Here is a 20,491-nt window from a genome sequence, read left to right on the forward strand (position 1 = left end):
CGATCTTTGCATATCCTACAATAAATATTTTGTCACCACTTTTTAGCTAATACAAATAAATAGGATCAAGGTTTTCCTCTAGCATTAATTTTGCCTCTCAGGCTACCAGCCTAGGGACCCCAAGGCATAGGCTGGCTGATCTGCTTATTGGTGCTTGAGAAGGCAGATTTCTCTGAGCTCTCCTCCCCTGCTGTGACTAAGAAGCTCCTGGCTGGAAGGGGGAGAACATGTGGTGGGAGATTTCCTTCAGACAACCTAGGGACTGACAAGGCTCTTCAGAGCTCGCTGAAGGGAGTCTGCAGACCCTGTCATCAGCCTCAAAGGCATTTCCGTGTTACAGAGTAAGAGATACTGCAGTATAAACCTTAAAAACCCACCTTCTCATTTATGAAAGTAGGTGTTTTTAAACTCCCCACTCCTGGCTTACTGAGATACAATTTAATTTAAAGTCCCATCCCCCCCCCCCACCAAGATTTACCCCTTTGACCTTGCTTTCCAAAGCCTTTAAGGAAAAATCTAGTCTTTGGCAATCAGGGATCATTTAATACACAGTTGATGGTGTATTGCTTTTGACAGAAGTCAATGTACCCCTCATAAAAGTATATTTTTTTTATTTGTAGTTCTCTGTATTACTGAGGTTAAAAATGCATACCAAAATTTTACATTTATCTTTCCAATATTTTTCAGGACTAAATATTCCAGACAAGTCAAATAGTGACATCCTATGTAGTGTCTGTGAGTTAGTTTACCTACTTACATCCCTGTGTATAATAGAGTAGAATTAATTCAAAGGAGGGTGCAACAGCAAGCGTGTACAAAGTGGAACAGTGACAGAGATATCCTCAGGAAGAATGTCAAAAATTGTTAGAAAACCATGAGAAAGCTAGCACTAACTGGCTGTTAGCAGACAAGTAAGAGGGTTGTTCCTCAAGACCAAAAATCTCTTATACAGATATTTAGCCGTTAAAAGCAACCAGTCCTAAGGAAGCAAGCAGTACTCAGACTAATGCTGAATTCAGCATGGCCTTTCAGCCTTTGCAGGCTAGGGTTGAAATGGTAGTGCTCACCTGCACTCTCAGAGAAGGAAGGGGCTCACCACCAGCATCGCTGGGCCTCCTGAATGTTTTTTTTTTTTTTTTTTTAATCCCTGAGTACAGTGCAGGGAAATAGGTTTTTAATGTTTTGTTAATATGTTTTTAGCCACTTACTAGCTCCAAGAACTCTAGGAACAATGTCTCCCAAGGGCTAACTTGCCATTAGACCTATCATTAATACAGTCAGAAAGGCAGATAGTGCCTGCCCTAGATGCAGTCAGAATAACAGAGTAACGGCATGCCACCTACTGAGAAAAAAAGTGTCTCTTGAGATGAGTGCTTAAGAAAGAATAAACTAAAGCTTTTCCTTTTAACTGATAGCTTTGTGACCAGGTCTCCAATGGCCTGAACCTGGCAATTATATTCTGGGAATGAGTAAGAGGCTTTTAAGTGTGCGAGGCTGAGTGACATAGAAGAGACAGCACAGCCTTTTCAGTAAGCTTACACTCTAAGCAGAAATAATCATCTTGCCATATAGACAACAGGCTTTCTTTTTTTTTTTTTTTTTTTTTTTTTTTTTTGTTTTTAACCTGATCATTTCAGGGAAACCATCTCTGTAAAGTACTTAGATCCTCTTAACACAGTGTTTCTGTATCTTCCAATCTCCCAAGAAGTAGGGAAAGATGATGTCAGATTCAGGATGTGGAGTGAATGACCTGCCTATAAACATTCAGGATGACCAGGATCTCTACATAGAGTAATATGCTCTAGCTCATCCCTCCTACCTCAACCCTTTTTCATTTGTTACTGGTCCTGGGACATAGCTTTTCACACTGAAGGAATGAGAGAGAAGGAGGAGACGCTGAAATGATGTTAACTGCAAGTAGTGCAGCAAAGGATATTGGTCTAATTAAGGTTTCCAAAACAAAAGTAATTTTGATAAGCTTGTCCTTTACATACAGTTTTAAGGAATTCTGAAGTCTTAAATATCACCCCCCCTTTTTTTAAACTTTTTTATTACTACTTCTGAGCACCTAAGTGCATTGCCAGAAGCACTCAAAGGAACACTCTGTAAATCTGCAGAATGTCAGACAGGCTCAGCTTCACTGCATTGTTCCTTGACCTTAACAACTGCTCAAATATACTTCAAAAATTTTAGTAGCAGTGAAGTGGTCCTGGGGTTACACTAGCAGGCAACAACACTAAGAGCTACAAGTTTTCCTGGTCTCAGAAAATGAGAAGCCCTGAGTGAATGGTCAGAGAATCCCCCTTTTCTCCCTCCTTTTCTCACTCATTTCATGTTAAAAGGACAAGGGAGATAGGAAGTAAAGCTGCACAATGTTCAGCAGTAACTGCTTCGAGTCCATCAGGTGTCTAAGCACATATAAAACTGATTTAAGGGAAAGTGATGGAAAGAGGAGCAACAACGCTTAAATCCCCAAAGGGAGAATGTACATAATAAATACTACTATAGTAAAATAGATTAAACAGCATGCTATAATACAAATAATACCAGTGAATAGAAAATAATTTCCACTAGAAACTAGTCCTCTTTCAAAGAAAATAACATTTAACATTGATAGTTATAGTGCATTCACATTACAATATCGGGGTCTCCTCTGTAACCTTTTATTTTTAGCTTCATCTCTTGGAGGGAAAATAGCCCATGTAACTAAAATATGTAAAATAAAGCTCATATAGTCAATTCCGTTGAAAGCAGTAAATGAAATGAAGCAGTATGACAGTATATCACTATAGCAATGAATTATGCATAAGACTATGGCACTGACTGTCAAACACATGCTCAGAAAGTTTCCCAGGTCTGAAAGTTGTCATGGAAATGGCCCTTCCTTCCGGTATCATTTCCAAATACAAGTCCTTTGGTCACTTTAGAAGTACAAGACCTTCATGTTAGAGCATTACTTGTGACTCTGTCTTTGACAGCAAAGTTGGGAAAAGCAGGATGAAAACACAAACATTTTCTGTTTTCAAAACAAAAGCAGAACTCTGTTCTTACCATACCTGCTGTGGTCATATAGAAAAAGGGATAAGTAATAATACCATAAGCATTAAGACAGAAACTCTTTAAACACAAAAATATTTTACCCTGTAAGAGTGCCAGATCAAGGTAGGGAATTCGGCATGTTCCCTAGAACACAGCTGGTTTTTTGCGTGACAGTGAAGTCAAGAGGATGATCAAAACTGCCTCATTCACAACCCTTACAAGTAAGAAGGAGGAAAAGACAAAGACTAATGTAAGTGCCTGGAGAGCAGTCATGACCTCTTACAAAAGGAGTGAAGACACACCACAAAAACCTTCTCATCAGAGAAGAGGGCGAGCTCTGAGCTGTTGAAAGCAGATAGAGGAGTGGTGGTACAACTTCCAGTTAGCTTGTTTCATGCCATGCTTAAATAATTGTTAGATACAAACTTACTCACTTGCTTGACAAAAAAAAGTTTTAAACATTAAAAGGTATGATTGTACAGTCCCTAAGTCCAACAACTTGTACCCACTTAATGGGATGTCCAGTATGAATAAAGAAAACCAGACAGATACTGACTGATGGCTTGACTGACAAGTTTATGTCTTATCTCTCTTCTACTTCTGCTTTAGAACACCAGAATTAGGGATGAGGGACTTCTTTTAAAATAACGCACAATTCTACTGCAAATGAGTAAAAATTGTGTCTGATATATATCCTCTGAATATACTTCCCCTTTGTCCTTAAGATCAAAACACGCACACATTCTTCTGTGAGCCCCTTTTGTGTACAGAACTCAATTTACATCCATGTTGCAGTTCATGTTTAAGACTCTACGTAAAGCAGAAAACTGATCTGAGAGGTAATTAAATTGTGCAGGAATTTAAGATTTCAGGGTTTTTCAGAAGATGAGCAGATGGGAAAGGAAAAAATAGTTTAAAAAATCTGTTTATGCAAACTTCTCTGAACTGTTATGAACTGTTTTGTACACTAGATGTGTTCAATGTATCTTGGTTTTTTTATGAACAAACAATAGCAATAATTATGAGTTACACTAGATTGTTCCATTACTAATTAATGCACTTATTAGGCATTTGACAGTACTAAGCATGTAACAGCAGTCTACTAACTGCACAGCACTTTGCGGTTTGTTGCTACATTAGTTTTGTCTTTGACTTATCACACAAACTAAGGCAGCATTTGCCATGATGCACCTTGTCATGCCTCACTGCCTCAGCAGTCACTGAACTACCAGCTTCCTTCGGGAGTCAAGAGTGAATAGTGTACCTCCAAGGCCAGAGGGTGAATGGGAGGAGGAATGGTCTGATGCTTTTATTCCAAATGTGGTATGAATGACAATGAAAGCAAAACATATAGTATGAAAATTTGTGTGTGTCTGAAAAAATATCCAGAATATATTGCATTGAGGATGAGACATATTTAAGAACGAAATCATTTGCTTTAATTAAAGAAAATGCACAAAAGATTAAAATTTTATTAATCTGGTCCACCCACAATGCTGCCTACTTCCTAGAATAAGATGCAACAAGCAAACCTCATCATATTTCCTTCTATTGCTTGCTTCCTACAATGCTCAAGCTGCACTGCATCCAATTTTATTAGACAGGTTTGTTTTAAAAATCAGTTGCTGAAATTCAGATAGAAAATGGATTGATTTCCCTCTGTATAGATTACAGCATTGTGCTTCTATTATTTATCATCCATAAAATGCTCAAAGTGCTTTACATATTTTCATTTTGTATTAGGAAGGGAATATTGTAAATGGGTAAGTATGCTTCCATATTTAACACAGATTTTTACTAACCTTAAAACAAGGTTGTCTTTCTTATATAACATTCCAAATTCTTTATATAATGAGAATGATGTAATCAGAACGCCCTTTCTCATATACTGATGTGATTAGTTTACTAGGAAAAAGTTCACCTTTTTCCATGAAAAATACAGTTAAGTTTACACAGAATGAGAATTAAGACAGCAATGAAAAAAAATAAGCTGGATATGAATAGAATTCAAATCCTAGACAAAATAGAAGGACTGACTCTAGTGGAGGCATAGACATGGCCTAATAACAACAGTAATAAATCAGTTTTAATCTAATGACAAAATAACTGTATTTATCTTGGAACTCCAAGGAGAACTGAAGACATTTTGAAGTGACCTAAAACTGAAAATCAGAAACAAACACTGTAGTTAAGAATTAGAATGTACTGCTTCATGTAGACCAGCTTCTTAATACAGCTACAGTTACTAAAATAGACCTATTTAGATTTTAAACACAAATGTCATGGTGTTTAGTTCAGTTTTATTCTCCAGATGAACATCCATCTGTAAATAATGAGTTCTTGAAAAATAAATCAAACTGGGTCACTAGAAAGTCAGTAGGATCTCTGGGGATGAGCAATGTGATATGGTGCCTTTTACATCTAAGTCACCAGTTAAATTCCAGTCTAGACTAGCAGTGACTGTAGCTTATTGCCAGGTGTTTCTTACCATGTGAAGGGGGTTGATACCCTTAGTTCATATTGCAATGCAAAAATTAAATACATATATTTATATATTTTTTTTTATATATATATATATTTTTATATATATATTTATATATATATTCATACACTATAGTATACAGTGTATATATATATATATATATATACACACACACACTATATATATTTATATATTTATATATAAATGAAACCTTCTGGAACTCAATCACTGCTGACAGTACAGAAACCAAAGACAGAATGGTGTCTGCAGACTAAACTATCGCATATCTGTCAAGGGTACTGTCTCCAGTTCAGACATGGTACACAGAAGGGAGTGAGTCTGGGGAGGAATTATTTCTGGGAAAGTTAATTTTTCAGTGTCACCAAACCGTGAGAAGTCATCAGTTACCTTCTGGTAAGATAACGCATGGAATCCCTTACGGTCAGAAGTCAGGAAAGCACGTAAAATGTGCTTCAAAACTTTTTTTGGAGGTTCTGTAAGGTAAATTACCGTAACTACCTCTTTTGTGGAAGCCAGATAGGTGCTACAGAAAGCAGATGACTTCCATTTCTTTTCCTATCATTCAAGGCAAACTTACAAGCAAGCAAAATTCTCTTACTTCCAGCTGCATGTACTGTTGCCATATAGGATTATTTCATCTCTAGCACAACAAACAAAATGCTTGAACTTGCTAGAGCTAAGCAAAGGTCACAGAAGTATTTTTCAAGCACCAGTCTATGTAGTTCTTTGAAAATACACCACCAGCCTTGCATAGTGAGTTCAAAAGTCTTAGAGGAGGATAAACAACAGTCTCTTTTGTTTTATTTTGTCAACAAATACCTGTTAGATTAACTACCTAATTCAGTCACATCTAGTTCTTTATTTCAATATGGGGACACACAAATGAGTGCCAGATAAACTTACAAATCACTCTGAAATTGAAGGAGAAAAATCCAAAGTAGTTAGTATACAAGAGAGCAGTACAGAGAAGTGATGTAGGCACATACTAAAAACCAATGGTTCAGGTAACTTACAAATCTTCTGTTTACAACTCAAGTCCTAGTTGTGCCCATTGTATACTCAGCATATGTTCAAAAAGCAAAAATTATGATTTCCACAGGGAGTAGCAATATTAACAGTAGATATTATGGAGTTAAAGTGTTTACAGTACTACATCTCAATTGTGATATCTCAAGGCAATACTTAATTAAGAGAATAAACTGATCTATGCCTACATGACTGTCTGCATAACTAATTGTATTCCTTCTCACTGAAGCCCATGGACATATGCATTTCCCCACAGAAAAAGAAAAAACATATTTATTTTAATACTTACTCACCTGAATTGTAATTAAGGACTGAATTACACTTTTATTTCAAACTACTATTTTGTTATTTCAAGATTTTAATAAAATATTCTCTTTATAGCTTTGAAAATACTTCTATGGAATTTGAATGAGTTCTTGTTTTTCCTGTTCAGGACAGACTACAGCAGAGCTGTCTACAGGAGGCACTCTTGTCCTGAACTATGAGAAAGATTTCCATGGAACTCGTAACACAAGGCTTTATCAATTTAACCGTATTATCTGTTTATTAGGAAAGCACCAACACCACATTCTTCAAAATTACTGGAATTTTATTTGCCTCAGGCTTATGACTTGCAACCAAAGACATTGTGCAAAGAAAGCAAAGATTAAGTACACTTTAGGGAAAAGGTGATAATCCACATTGGTAACATAGATCAGTCTGATGAAAGAAGCCATCCATTACACTATATAGATTGCAATATTCAATAGCATTTTTCAACCTAACTTTTTTTTAATCAAGGAGAAAAAAGTTAAGCAAAGTTTACAGTAGACATAAATTTGATATAATTCAAAAAGCATTTTTCTGAAGATCGTCAAGCATAAAGTGGAAAAACATACATGGGACAAGATGGGTGAAGGCTAACTACTGTACATTTATAAGCTATTAAAAAAAGTTGCATACATGTACCACAGTGTAAAAAAAAAAGGGTGGGGGGGGGGGAGAGAAGAAAACCCAGAACAAATAAAAACCTGGAAAACTGCCTGATGAAAAATAAAATAACCAGTGGCTTTTAATGGCTTCTCCTCGTTATCACTGCTACAAAAAACATTGTTTTTGTCTTTCTGATGCCATTGAAAAACATTCTATCAAACAATAAAACCAGGCACAATCAAATCATTACCAAGCTAAACCCAACCCATAGAAATATACTATCAACCCACATTTTCCATCAAAAACTTTTTTTCTTGTTTTGTTTTTAAATCTTTGAGGCCAATTTGGTCACAATATGTTACATTTTTCCTTTTTTACACCATGATATCATATGTTTGTCTGGCACTATCCTAAAGCTAGTTTATAGAGAATGAGAATACAGAAACAACCCAATGTCTATTTGACAAAATGAATTCACTGGGTGTAAAATAGGAGAAGGGAGAAGAGAAGGGGAAGGGGTCAGTTCTGCCAAGAAAATAAACCCTATGGATCACTCATCATCACTTCCGCTTGCTTCCGACTGGTCCTAGAGGTAAGAGATACAAGAAAAGTCAGAAATTCTTTGCCAGCTGTTCTATAGAATTTGCTAAAGAAGAAAGAAAGAAAAAGAAAGAAAAAAATGACAATAAAATTGACAAATCAAGATAGCCTTTAGAAATATCCTGATAGTTCTCTTTCACGACATTTCATTCAATTGCTGTAGGCTTCTTTAGAGAAAAGGCACCGTCAGGAAACACTAGTTCCTTCTGCCTTTCCAAGCATTTTAAAAATGACTAGGAAGAGATTGGTTCTCATTCATGGCATTAATAGAAACACCACCCCACACACACACACAAAAAAAAATCCCTAAGTGTTTTTAGTGTGGGGACCAAAACAAACCATGAAGTTTAAAGGTTCAGTAAAAGTAGTAACAGCTTCAACAAATACACTCCAAACATGTTTTACACTTCTGGTCTTTCAGCACTGTGACCAGAACTCATAAACACACCCTGACATGGTTAACACCACCCTCACTCTCTCAAGATGATGACCACAGAATAAAACATGCTTAATATTTCCAGGCATGATTAGGTGAGAATTCTGAAAGCAAGCAGGAGAGGGAAAAGTTGCAATCCCTGCAACCACTTCCACAGTCTCAGTCAACAAAACTTACATTTTCATCTTGATCTTCATCACTATCATCATCACTCACAACAGGCTTGGCTTTTGTTCGGCTTTGTCTCTTCTTGCCTTTCCCTTTCTCCCGACTTTTTTCATCCTTCTTACTTAGCTTGATTTTGACTTTCACTGATTTTGCTGCAAAAAGTTGAACAGTGCACATGAATGTAAGATCTGTCTTTATTTACTATGTTGCAACATCCCACTAATTCAACAAAATTAACTATTGAAAATCACCATTCAACTTTCAAATGCTATCCATATTCACAGAAATTCACCTCTGGTGGCAGCCTGAAAAAAAAATCTCTCTGCTTTATATTTGGACTGTGGAACAATTAAGAGATATTTGCTCTAATTTGTCTACTTCCTGATAGTTGTAACAGTAACTTTAATATTAAACCATGCAGGAAAACTTCAGATTGACCACTTATATCTTCTTTTCACTCTCAGAACTGATGGTGTCTACAGGTAGTATTTCATGCTGTGATTGTGTTCAAGGAACTTTGCATGAGGGGATGCACATCTAAAAATATTTTTTGTAGGAATGAGAAATTTTTGTTATTTTGAACTGGTAAACTTTGACCTGACACCTTTCCCGTGAAAATGTTTAGTACTTGATTCCAGAATAACCCTCATTTCCAGATGAACTGATGAAGTCTCACACTTTGCACAGCTGCTTGTGAAATGTGAAGAGTAGCTCAGGAGAAAATAGTACAGGCTCTGTAAATAGTCAGAACTGGACAGCTAGAGGGGATGGGCAGAACTACTGGGTCATAGATAGAATTAAGGAATCCTTGCTATTCAACTCTGTAATATTTCCAAGTCTGCAGAAACTTAAGGTTCAGAGGTTATGTTGCTGAGGAAACCTGAATTAGTCAGGGTAACTGAGAGGTAGTATGGAGATGATTCTTATATGGGCACTCCTGGCTAAATTTTGGCCATCAGTTTGTTGCAACAATTTGAATCCACAGGTAAATCTGTGGAATGGCATATATACGGCAGATTAAAGTTCAAATTGGAAGTAAAGATTTTCACCAATTGGGATAATATATTTATTTGCAATGTATTTCAACAACAGATGAAAGGGCACTTCTAGAATGCTCCAGCTTTTCCTTACCATGTTCTAGATGCCAGCTGAATTTTCAGTCCAGCCCAGTCCTATTCCAAAGCAGGTTAGACAGGGCCCTTGAAGAATGGGTGTCATTTCTTGCTTCCAAAACAACCTGAGTTTTACTTTGTCCTTGTCTCACAGAGGTATGTTTGCTACATCTCCTGGTTCTTAATTTTTATGTACATTGCACCAAGTTCAAGAGGTTGAGCACGCATGGAAAAAGGCTGTCTCTAGCCTTTCCAAGCACTTCAATTTACAAATAAGATGAATAGGAACAGAAGAGTGTATAAACACTCATGGACAGTAAGATCTCCCCCTGCAAAGCAGCTCTGTGATTTGTTTCTGGCTTAAAAATAGCCTACTGTACTGTAAGAGGTATAGCCAGAGTAGAGCACCCAAAGATTTAAGCTGAATGTAAACAGCTAAACCAGCAAACCTCATAAGAAACTACTTCCAACAATGGAAAAATATAACCTTAAAACCAGTCTCAGTGCAGAAACTGAGGAAAAAAAAATTACCTCCCCCCGCAGCTTGCATGTACGCCCCTTTCATTTTTTAGCAGGGTACTTACATTCTGACTCTGACTCCTCTTCATCATCATCATCTTCATCATCATTGCTTTCATCTTCGCTTTCTTCTTCTTTGGCAATCTTCTGTCGTGCACTTTTAAACACAGACTGGAGGACAATGGAATCCTCATAGATCTACAGTATGAATACAAACTTATGTCAGAACTGTTAAGTCAAGCATCATCAAAAGTTCACAGCATGGAATTTCATTTTCAGTGCAAACCCACAGAGTATATGGCCTTTTTAATTACAAGTAACAATGCTTGTTGCATGGATTTTACAAGAAATGCCAACATTAATTTTTCATGCTCTAAATGAAGAAATTTGCCAATAACAACCCTCAGAAATACCACTCCTAGAGTTCTTCCTGGAATACAAGTGTTTTTCTTCCGTAATTATTTTTATTACCACAGGAACTATGCTATATTTTCTTTAGCTCATAACAGCTTTGAAAAACTGCCAAAGTGAGTCTTTCGCAGTATGAGCCTTAATTTGGACTACAGTCTGACAAGATGTGGCTAACCCTTCTGTTCATTATCCTTAGTTGTCCTGAAATCCAAAGAAACTACAAAGAAATTAATTTGTACCAAGCAGTTTATTCCTTCCTTTCCCTCAGATCTAAAAAGCACTGAAAATCAGTGCTTATCCTGAACTTACTGTTTATTCTCTAACATTCCATAGATTGCTAAACATCTTTGGTCTACCAGTTTTTATTTAAACTCAAAAATCTATGAATGACAGGACTGGTAATTATGACTGGCTCATAATGTACTTTTCAGATTCATACAACAGAAAGATCCTTTACTTGCTGATTGACTGTCATAATTGTTCATAATTGTCTTAATAAACGACATACGTATTGCTCGGTAAAATGTGGAAGATAATGCACTGGACAATTCAGTATGTATCTCTACAGAAAACAAGATTGCACAAATGGCTCAAAAGTATTGAGTCAAAAGTTTAAAAACTCTAACTAAATTAAGAGTAGTTACTAGAAGGGTACAGAGTTAAATATGCATTTGGTTTTCTAATCATAATCATTTAAAATACTCAGGCTGCCACACTATTCCCTTCGCTAAATTAAAGATTTGTATAAAATGAAATTAGGTATTTGTCATAAAAACAAAGAAGGGGATTTTTGGCTGCCATTATATAATGTGGATAATGTTAAAACTGCTAAAACTGCTCTAATGCTTTGCAGGTTCAGCAACAGGAATTACGTAAAACTTTGTTCAGAATACATGATACAACATACATGGTCTCTCCTGTTTCATTGACTGCCAAGTCCATTTTAGAGCAACAGCCTCTCAATGCAGACTATCCTCTGTTCTGGTAAGTACTACTATGTTTTTTGACTGCTCCTGACCACAGTAAAACTTGTTTGTTTACACTGAAAATGATCCTGACTGATTTGAAATGGCTTAATTAATGTCGGTATGTTGGAAAGGAAAATACTTCTGCATCATTCCATCATAACGGACAGCAGAAATACCTACTAAATAGTTCTACCCATTTATGGTTATTGTCATCAACTCTACCATCTCTCTAACAAAAAAAAAAAGTGTCCCATTAGAAAACAAATTCATTCTGGTAAGAATAATCTTATTTACTTTTCTCAATTAACTAGGGCTTTTTCCTTGCATCTTTTCATCTCCTCTGCCAACTTCTAACAATTTCTTATGTTTCAGTGATACTTCTGGTATCAGCTTTCCTTCATTTTTTTTCCATTTGTTTTCATTGCATATTCATAGTTATTTTACTGCTACAACAATAAGCAGTAAACCATTAGTCTTCCATTAGCAGAGCTGAAGTTTACTATTAAGCACTTCCTCACCATGTGGTCCTAAGCTAGACTGTTACCTCTGTTCCTTCTGCCATGCACTCTGATAAGTCCAAACTGACATATGACTCTATAGTACAGCCATTTAGCATAGATTCAAACAGCCCTACAGCAGCTCTAAACTACACATATAAAACTATATTAGAAAAAAACTTATCTCAAAATTGTGAATTCAAAAACAAATTATTTGAAAATAAATTCAGAACTCTTTCACTAATTCAAAAACAAATTAATAAAGTTTATATACATAATTATAATAATCAAGTATTGAAAACACTATGGAGGGAAAACACATTTAACACAAAATAGTTCAGTCAGACCTGTGATCCCTCCAAATTGAATGTCTGAGCATTGTGACACAGCAACATGACATCTTTCTCCAAGTCACTAAGACTCCGATACTTATGGTTACGAATTCTTTCCTGTTGATGAAATGTGAAACGTGGATTGGCAGAGGTGGGGAAAGAAAAATAATACACAAGAAACTAAGTTAATACAACATTTCAATACATTAAAGTATGTTCTCTTTAACAACTTTACCTAAGTGTCAGGACAAGTACCCATTTAAAACAAGCAAACTCTGAAACCTATTGTCAACATACTCCTGACAAAATACACACCACTGTAACTGAGTAAAAATTATGTAATAGCTATGTGAACTGTGAGAGCCTAAACCAACCGAAATTGTACTCTATGGGTAAGAGAAGTTTCCAGCTTCTCCTTCCCTAGACAGAAACATACAAGGTACAATGTGAACAGAGGTCACAGATTTATGACATCATCTAAGATGCAACAAGTAGCCTAATCCTCATCTGTCCACCTGTATTTGAATTCAGCCTGGCTATTCCAAAATGTCATCTCCAAAGGTCACACTGCTGCATCTTTATTTGCCTTAAATGCTAGTGAAATACTGCAATACACACTAAACAAATTCACAACAAGGTGTGTAACAATATTTAAAATCTAAGCCAGAAACACAGGTAAATTCAATATCCATGTCATTACATCATTATAACTTTAATGATGAGTTAAATGTTCATCTTTCCACATAACAGAAAGAAATGTAGAAATCTCCAATTCTGCACAAGGATATTACCTTTATTTTTTTGAAGTCCACTGGTTTCCTAATCAATTCATAATATTCTGGTAATTCTTTCCTAGATGGGAGCTGAATGAAGACTTCACTTAGCTGCCGTCCTGAACTGTTGAGAAAAATAAACCCACAATGCAAAGAATTACTACAACTTTCTCCTCACAAGAATTTATACAATCCAGTAACAAAAGCTTCAAAATTTTTCTTCTCTTTCAAAGGATCAGAAATTGAACTCTGCTTTGACTTACTCTTACTGATTTGGTAAAAATAATTAATTTACAATTTAATACACATGTTCTATGTTGTTGTCTTAATATATAACTGTTGTTATAACATTAGGATAGGAATTTGAATTCTGTGGCACTTCATCCAAGTACAGTCTTATCCTTTTCTTCATTTTGTTACATAGTTTTTAACACGTATCTTCTCTATCATTCTATCTTACTCTTGGTCACTTAATAGTTATTTTTGCAGCTCATGGTCATAGAAAACTACTTGTTCATACTAGTTCCCAACTAGATACTGTTCGCAATCAGAAGAACTAGTTGTTACAACAAATAAAATCATTAACTTCCATTAATGAAGGTTAGGTTTCTGGGAGGACCATTGTAACTGCACACGGAAAATCTGTAGAGCAGTCTGTGTGTCTTCGATCAGCCGATATAAATGGATTCTCTAAAATCCTGTCATATTCTGAGAACATTTCCTATGATTTACAGGCAGAGTCTAAGACTTCCAGATTTCCCACTACCCGTCCTTCATTAATAGCTTTTTTCAAACTTCCAAATTGAGGTGGTTCTCATCTTCTCATTTGCTGCTTCCTGAATAACAGATGACTCTAAGTTATCTGGAGAGATGTATCTGTTGATGGCTGTTACGCATTTTATGCATTTAGGCACTTTTTTTTTTTTTTTTTTTTTTTTTTTTGCCATTTATCTCACAGACAAGATAGCAGAAGAAAGCACTTTAGGAAGAGAAAAACTGTAATACATTGCAAACGGACAGCATTCACAAGCATTTCCCCAAACTACAATCACATACTTCCTTTTCTCACAACTTACTTCAAATCAGTCTGTTTCCTCACTTCCATCTTTGCATAGCAATTCAAACATACAAGACCTTCACAGGAGTTGGGCAAAGTGAAGGCTGCTGCCAAGTCCTGAATCTCTACCTGAGGTTCTGTTTTGTAACCAGCCTGCAACAGTGATGTTGTAATTGCAGGGAATCCCATCAGACACATTAAACTAATGCTAAATCAAAGAATAACCAAGGCAATTCTATCATGGAGGAAGAGCATGATAAAAAGCACAGGATGGCTCTCGTCCTTTATGAAAGTCATGAATGCCTTTTCCAAATTAGACATCTCTTAATCTCTGAGATGGCATTAGAAGTTGAGGGGATACTATTTTGACAATGAACCTGGCAGGCCAATAACAATAAAAAACAAACAGTATTTCCTCATTTCCTATGCAGCTGCTGCTTACCCAGTCCAAGATTTCTTAATATTCTTGGTTTAATCCTATGACATTTCTGCTCCTTATACACCTTGCATCAGAGAGAAAGACAGTAATATAAATGTTCTAAGCACAGCTTCCTACTCAGTGTTGTCCAACTAATATCCTGTGGGGCAAACCTTGAATCTAGAGTATTTTTCCTTCCACTGTGAACCTAGAAGCCACGTAACTCTGCCTCACTCTGATAACTTTGGCCTGATTTGCAGCAGCAGTAGCCACTGACTTCCCCTGCTTGCAGTTACTGCCAGATTGCCTCCTAGATCATGCGTGCAGGAACATGTATCTGGCTGTTGCTGCTGCTTTGTGAGAAAAGAAGGTTGACTGAGATTTCCATCCACAGAAGGAGAGACTGAAGCGTTCTGAATCTAGATCCACCCAAGCTGTTGTCAAGGCAAGATCACCTGCCCTGCACATGAGAAAAGCAGTTAAGACTCTAGGAAGTTTACTACCAACTTCCCCAGACAGATCTAATTTACTTGGGAAGCATCTTGATACTAAAATAGCAAAATGATAAAATGACCAGATAAATCTCCTCCCAGTTCTTACTATTTTTCTACTACCAGTAAATAATTATGAAACTGTCAAGGTCACTGTGTCTCTTATTCTCTTTAGTCATGATTCACACAGAAGTGACCAGTCTTTGCCTTCCCACTTCCCTCGTCAAAGTGGAGGAGTTCAAAGGCATCAATCTCATCAATAAGCTGTGAGAGAGACAACATCATGCCATGTGACAAAACTTGTTTTCATCTCAGATTGTCCTCTCAGAGAAAAAAAGGAAGTCCCAAACAAAATCAATGCATTAAAATATACTACATAGTTTATTATATTAAAAGTGCTCCTCCTTTTCTGTAATTTGAAGACTTTTTTGCTAATAAAGGGAAGTGTTGAGCACTCGCAGTGGCAACTGAGGTCAGTGAAAGTTGTTTCAGAACACAGAGGACTGTAAGTACCCTGAAAAATCGTATCTCTGCTATCCAAATGCTATTTATTCTTCATTTGTAAAATGAGAGCAATGCTTATAGAGGTGCTGTGAAAAATCCACTACATATTTGCAAAACAATCAGACACTTTATACTGCAAGGCACCATCAAGAAACCCTGGAGGAATTTAGCTTTTCATTAAGTGATCAGTGTCCATTCTGTGCTTGCAAGGAATATGCCCTATGGAAAACCAAAGCAAAGCAAAGCGAAAGTACAGCAAAACAAAGCAAATCAGTACACTGTTACGCCTTTACAGACCACATTATAATGCATGTTCCTGAGGGAATCACATCAAATTTGCAACTCTTCTCTGTCACATTCAGATTTCTGAGTGCTTGACTTGGCAAGCCTTGTAATGTTCTTTTAACAGAAATCTGTGCAATATGCACATATATGATGCAGAAGTAAGCTAATCCTTTAAAAAGTGCAAAAAATTACATTCAAAACTCTTTGCGCAATATGCATTTTCAATTTGCTATGCAGAAAAACTGAATTATCACTGCTATGTTCAAAACTCCAACAGCTTTCTTCTAGCATATGTATCTGCTTGAGAAGAAAAAGATTGAGTCCAAAGGAAAATACTAAACTACTCTGATGTTGGTATGGCCCCAGTTATACTCTGAAGTATAACAACAAATACAACTATGAATAATCTTATTCTTTAAGTAAAAAGGAAACAGTTACTAATTATCATCTAATTGTAATCAAATTTTAAACCACATGTTTGTCCTATTAAAAAAGCCCCTGAAGTTTATATAGCTTTTCATCTCGTTGTCATACGTACGTATACATATAAATATGTATTCATAAAAATATATGAACATATATATACACACACACACATAAATTTTATATTAAAGTATAACAGTAATAAATTATTTTAAAACTACATCCTATTCTTTGAGACAGAATTTTAGCCAACTGTGGCTTGTTCACGCATTGTATTAAATTAAAAATGCCTTAAAAAAATTGCAAGCTTTTGCTTGTTATGATTAATTACTGAAAATCATTTAAAGCTGTGAAAGAAAAAGCATTAAGGGCATAAAATATGCAACAGACAGAAGACTATAGTTTGATCTTTTCTACCCAGATCAATAACTTCTTTTTGTTTTACCTTTATTATAGAACCTAGAAATATTGTCTTCTGTTCCCTTTGTGTATGTCAATCTATACAGTAAATGAAGACACCAATTCCAAACACTGTGTTGTGGGTACAAAAGGAGTAAATTAGCAATTACTAATGCTACTTTGATTTTAATCCTTTTCTTCACTTTTGTAATTAAAAATTAATAACCACAACAACTGCCACATAAAAAGCATGCGCAGTAAAATCACAGTTGCCTAGCAACCAGTAGGATACATGCTGAAGGGAAGAAAGACCAGAATAAATTAAGATTTGACTGTGAAAGAACTATGAGTGACAGTTCACTACTACTGCATTAGGTCTATTTTAGTCTTACGTGTGTTCACACATGAATAATTACTCATGCAAGATTACTACTCATTTTAAAGAGATTTTTGCTTTGAAGGAAAATCTGTACTCTCAACATGAAATTAATCTCATATAACTGCTTTCAAGGAACCTAAAAGAATATTTATCTGTTATAAAGACAGTATTATCTTCAATTGAAAAATATAAGAAAAAATAAGCCTAATTTGTAGACATTTTTTTTGGTGCCTTAGACATATGTGACCAGAAGAAAACTGCCACTGACCTACTATCAAACACCTTTCTCCGTCAGGTTTTTAAAACCAATGGCACAAAAAAATGAAGTGGAAACTGCAAAGTGTTCATTGTTCCTTGGCAAATTTCGTATTTCTTAACAAACACTAAAATTACTTTTACAGAAAACTCCTACATGCTCACCCAACCCAGAGCGCTCACAAAAAAAACTAGTGGGCAAATCACAGCTCCTCTTTGAATGCAATTCACAATGACATTCTTTACAAAGGGCAGGGAGCAGCAGTAACAAGCCTTCAGAGTAAGCTTGTTCCTCTGTATTTAACAACTTCAGTATTAATTCAGGTAAGTAATGAGATTGTATTTTTTTTAAAAATGTATTTAAATATTTCTTCATTTGGAATTGACTTCAGTAATGTGTGGTGGATCTTTCCGTACTACTGAAATGGAAATGAGTAGAAATATTAAGTTCTGGTTTTGACATACTCTGCAACTTTGACTTTGTTTTAACTAAGAATTATTTGCTCTACATGTCTGAAGACTTAACAGTGTCCACTGAAAGAATTAACTGCTAGTTAAATTACTAATAGCTAATTATATTACTCGCCATTTTATAACACAGCTAAAAACTGGTGACTTGAAGAAACAGCTGAAAAAGTCTTAATTAAATTATTTTCACATATGAATTTCCCTGAGCTATGCTCAGCATTAGAATACTATGGGCATTAATTTCAACATTTAAGCTTTAATGATGCAGTGATGACAACACTAAACATCACAGACAGGGAAAGCCTCCTGCTCAAGTAGGAAATATGGGTAGGACACAACCACCCCACCCATCAACTTATCATACTTATTAGATGTGGTTAAAGACCACTCTCTAAAAGGAGTTTTTGTGAAGCTAGTGTATACATCATGCAACTCCCTACATCTGAGTCTCATAAGCAAAGCAAAAAGCAGGTGCATCACAGAAACAAATCAGTTTACACAATAGAGTTGTTGCCATTACAGTGTTTTGAAGAAGCACACTAACTGATGCTATCTAACAAAAACAATGCAAAGTAGCTAGTGCAGCAAACTGGCATCTAGACACTAAATAACAAACCCTGGCACCAAACAATAAAACAGTGAATCCACAGGGAAGCCAGACGACCACCGTGTATAATATATCATTCTTTTTCTCAGCTGAATTCCTACAGTCAAAAAAGGTAACTCCTAAGGAAGCTAAACTTACGGCCTGTCTTCCACTGATATCAAAACTAAAGGAAAACACTCTAAAATAAACACTCTAAAATAATTAAACCGGACATACACGCTAACTTTGCTTCCTGAAAACCTAAGGTTTACACATTATCTACTCTTCTCTTTGGGATTCCTGATTTTGATGGAATGAAAGTTGCAAAGTGAAGATGAGAACTGGAAAAAGAACATTAGAACTGAGAGACTGATGTATTTTGAGTCTTTTTCTTCTAACCAGGTGTTTTGTATGGCAAGATTGAAAAAAGGTGAAACAAGTGCAAGGGCATCTAAATACCGGTTAAAGTGCAAAAACAATTGTAACAAGACCCCAAATTAAAATACACCAGTATTATGCAAATGGAGTCTGCAAAGATGATGCTTGTGCCTAAAAATGTAAGAATTAAAAGCAAGTTTTTCTCCCATTTGTGACTCTGACACAGAGGGCACACAAGTTGCGCTTGTAGCTATCAAAAAAGAAGTAATATCCCACTTAGTTGAGCTGGTGCCAGAAATTCAGAATCAGAGACTCCAGTAACTACAGCGCAGGTAGAAGAAGCTGCATATAACTGAATATATAAATATATATTTTCTATTTTTTGTGACTTTGTAAAATGAACTCGCCAGACTTTTTCTTTTTTCTTTTTTTTTTTTTTTTTTTTTTTTTTCTTTTTCCTAATGCAGGCCTGCTTAGCTGCTTCCCTGTTTTAAGTAGGGATGCAACAACATATAAGGGGAATGGGTTTCCCTTTATGTAAGTGCTCTGCTGTTAAACTATATCCCTTCTCCTTGATTGAATTCAACCTCCTTCTAACACTGAGAAAAGCTAGTTTATATACATTCAGTGAAGATTAACCGCAGAAATCTAACTTTCCTGTCTCAACAGCTACAACAAAGTATCTCTTAACTTCTCATGCCACTCAGGCTGGGCAAAAACCATTGACGAACTGGGTAGACTTCTGCTAGCCAAGAGTCCACAGCAATGCTGCTATTTCCCTTGTTAGGTCTTCCGGGCCAAACAGAGAAAGAAAACATGAAATTTGCCTTTAACAGCTCATCATACGCATATACACAAGGAAACAAGATTTACTGATGCACAAGTATTTTTAATTCTTCAAGTACTGACCTTGAAACTATAAGGTAAGGACGTTTATACCACTATATCCGCAACAAATTTCAGCTCTAATTTTAGTGACAATGCCAAAACTTAACACGTATTAACCACCTTCTCTATCACTGAACTTCAGAGTGTTGCACCATCAGCTCCCTCTGTGACTATTCAGCAGTGGGTGGGAAAAAAGCAAAATAGAAATCCACCTCAATGCCTCCGCAACAACTATCTCCTTAGAACCTGTTTCTGAACTTCTGTCATAAAAGACTGCAAATCAACTCATAAGAAGATCAGGACTAAAAAGTTCATACATGTAAGCACACAATATATTGATGAAAACAACTTTGGTAAAACCCATACTTCACACTGGAGAATTAGGACCCTCTTGTAACAAGGAAACTGGAAAGGTCTCCAGGTCCTTGAATCTAGATCCTTGGTATTTATCATATAACATTAGCTTTTTAATAAAGGATATCCCTCTTCCAAATCTAGCCAGGTATTTCTGATCCACTATTCTTTATGGAAAGATGTTCCTGAACTCTTTTAGTTACCAACCTTTATTTATTTATGACTGGTTATACCATGACCTTGTGATCCTGTACATTAAAGAGTTCTACACTGTTTGTATGCTTCTCTTCTTTCTCAAGAAAATTTACTG

General features: G+C 35.9%; 1 protein-coding gene across 5 annotated transcripts in view; it reads right to left on the reverse strand.

Annotated features, from left to right (window-relative positions):
• Positions 1 to 7,136: 7,136 nt before the first annotated feature.
• Positions 7,137 to 20,491, reverse strand: part of SMARCA2 (SWI/SNF related, matrix associated, actin dependent regulator of chromatin, subfamily a, member 2) — a 109,401-nt gene continuing 96,046 nt past the window's right edge. For all 5 annotated transcript variants that reach the window (XM_062599044.1, XM_062599042.1, XM_062599040.1 and 2 more), the window contains 5 exons: positions 13,315 to 13,420; positions 12,539 to 12,640; positions 10,381 to 10,513; positions 8,694 to 8,836; positions 7,137 to 8,066 (listed from right to left, as the gene is read on the reverse strand). In XM_062599044.1, the coding sequence (XP_062455028.1) occupies positions 8,031 to 8,066; positions 8,694 to 8,836; positions 10,381 to 10,513; positions 12,539 to 12,640; positions 13,315 to 13,420 (520 nt within the window). In that variant the 3' untranslated portion in view covers positions 7,137 to 8,030. The remainder of the gene's footprint in view (positions 8,067 to 8,693; positions 8,837 to 10,380; positions 10,514 to 12,538; positions 12,641 to 13,314; positions 13,421 to 20,491) is intronic.

Source organism: Rhea pennata, chromosome Z, assembly GCF_028389875.1.
Source record: "Rhea pennata isolate bPtePen1 chromosome Z, bPtePen1.pri, whole genome shotgun sequence".
In the NCBI taxonomy this organism is placed as follows: domain Eukaryota; kingdom Metazoa; phylum Chordata; class Aves; order Rheiformes; family Rheidae; genus Rhea; species Rhea pennata.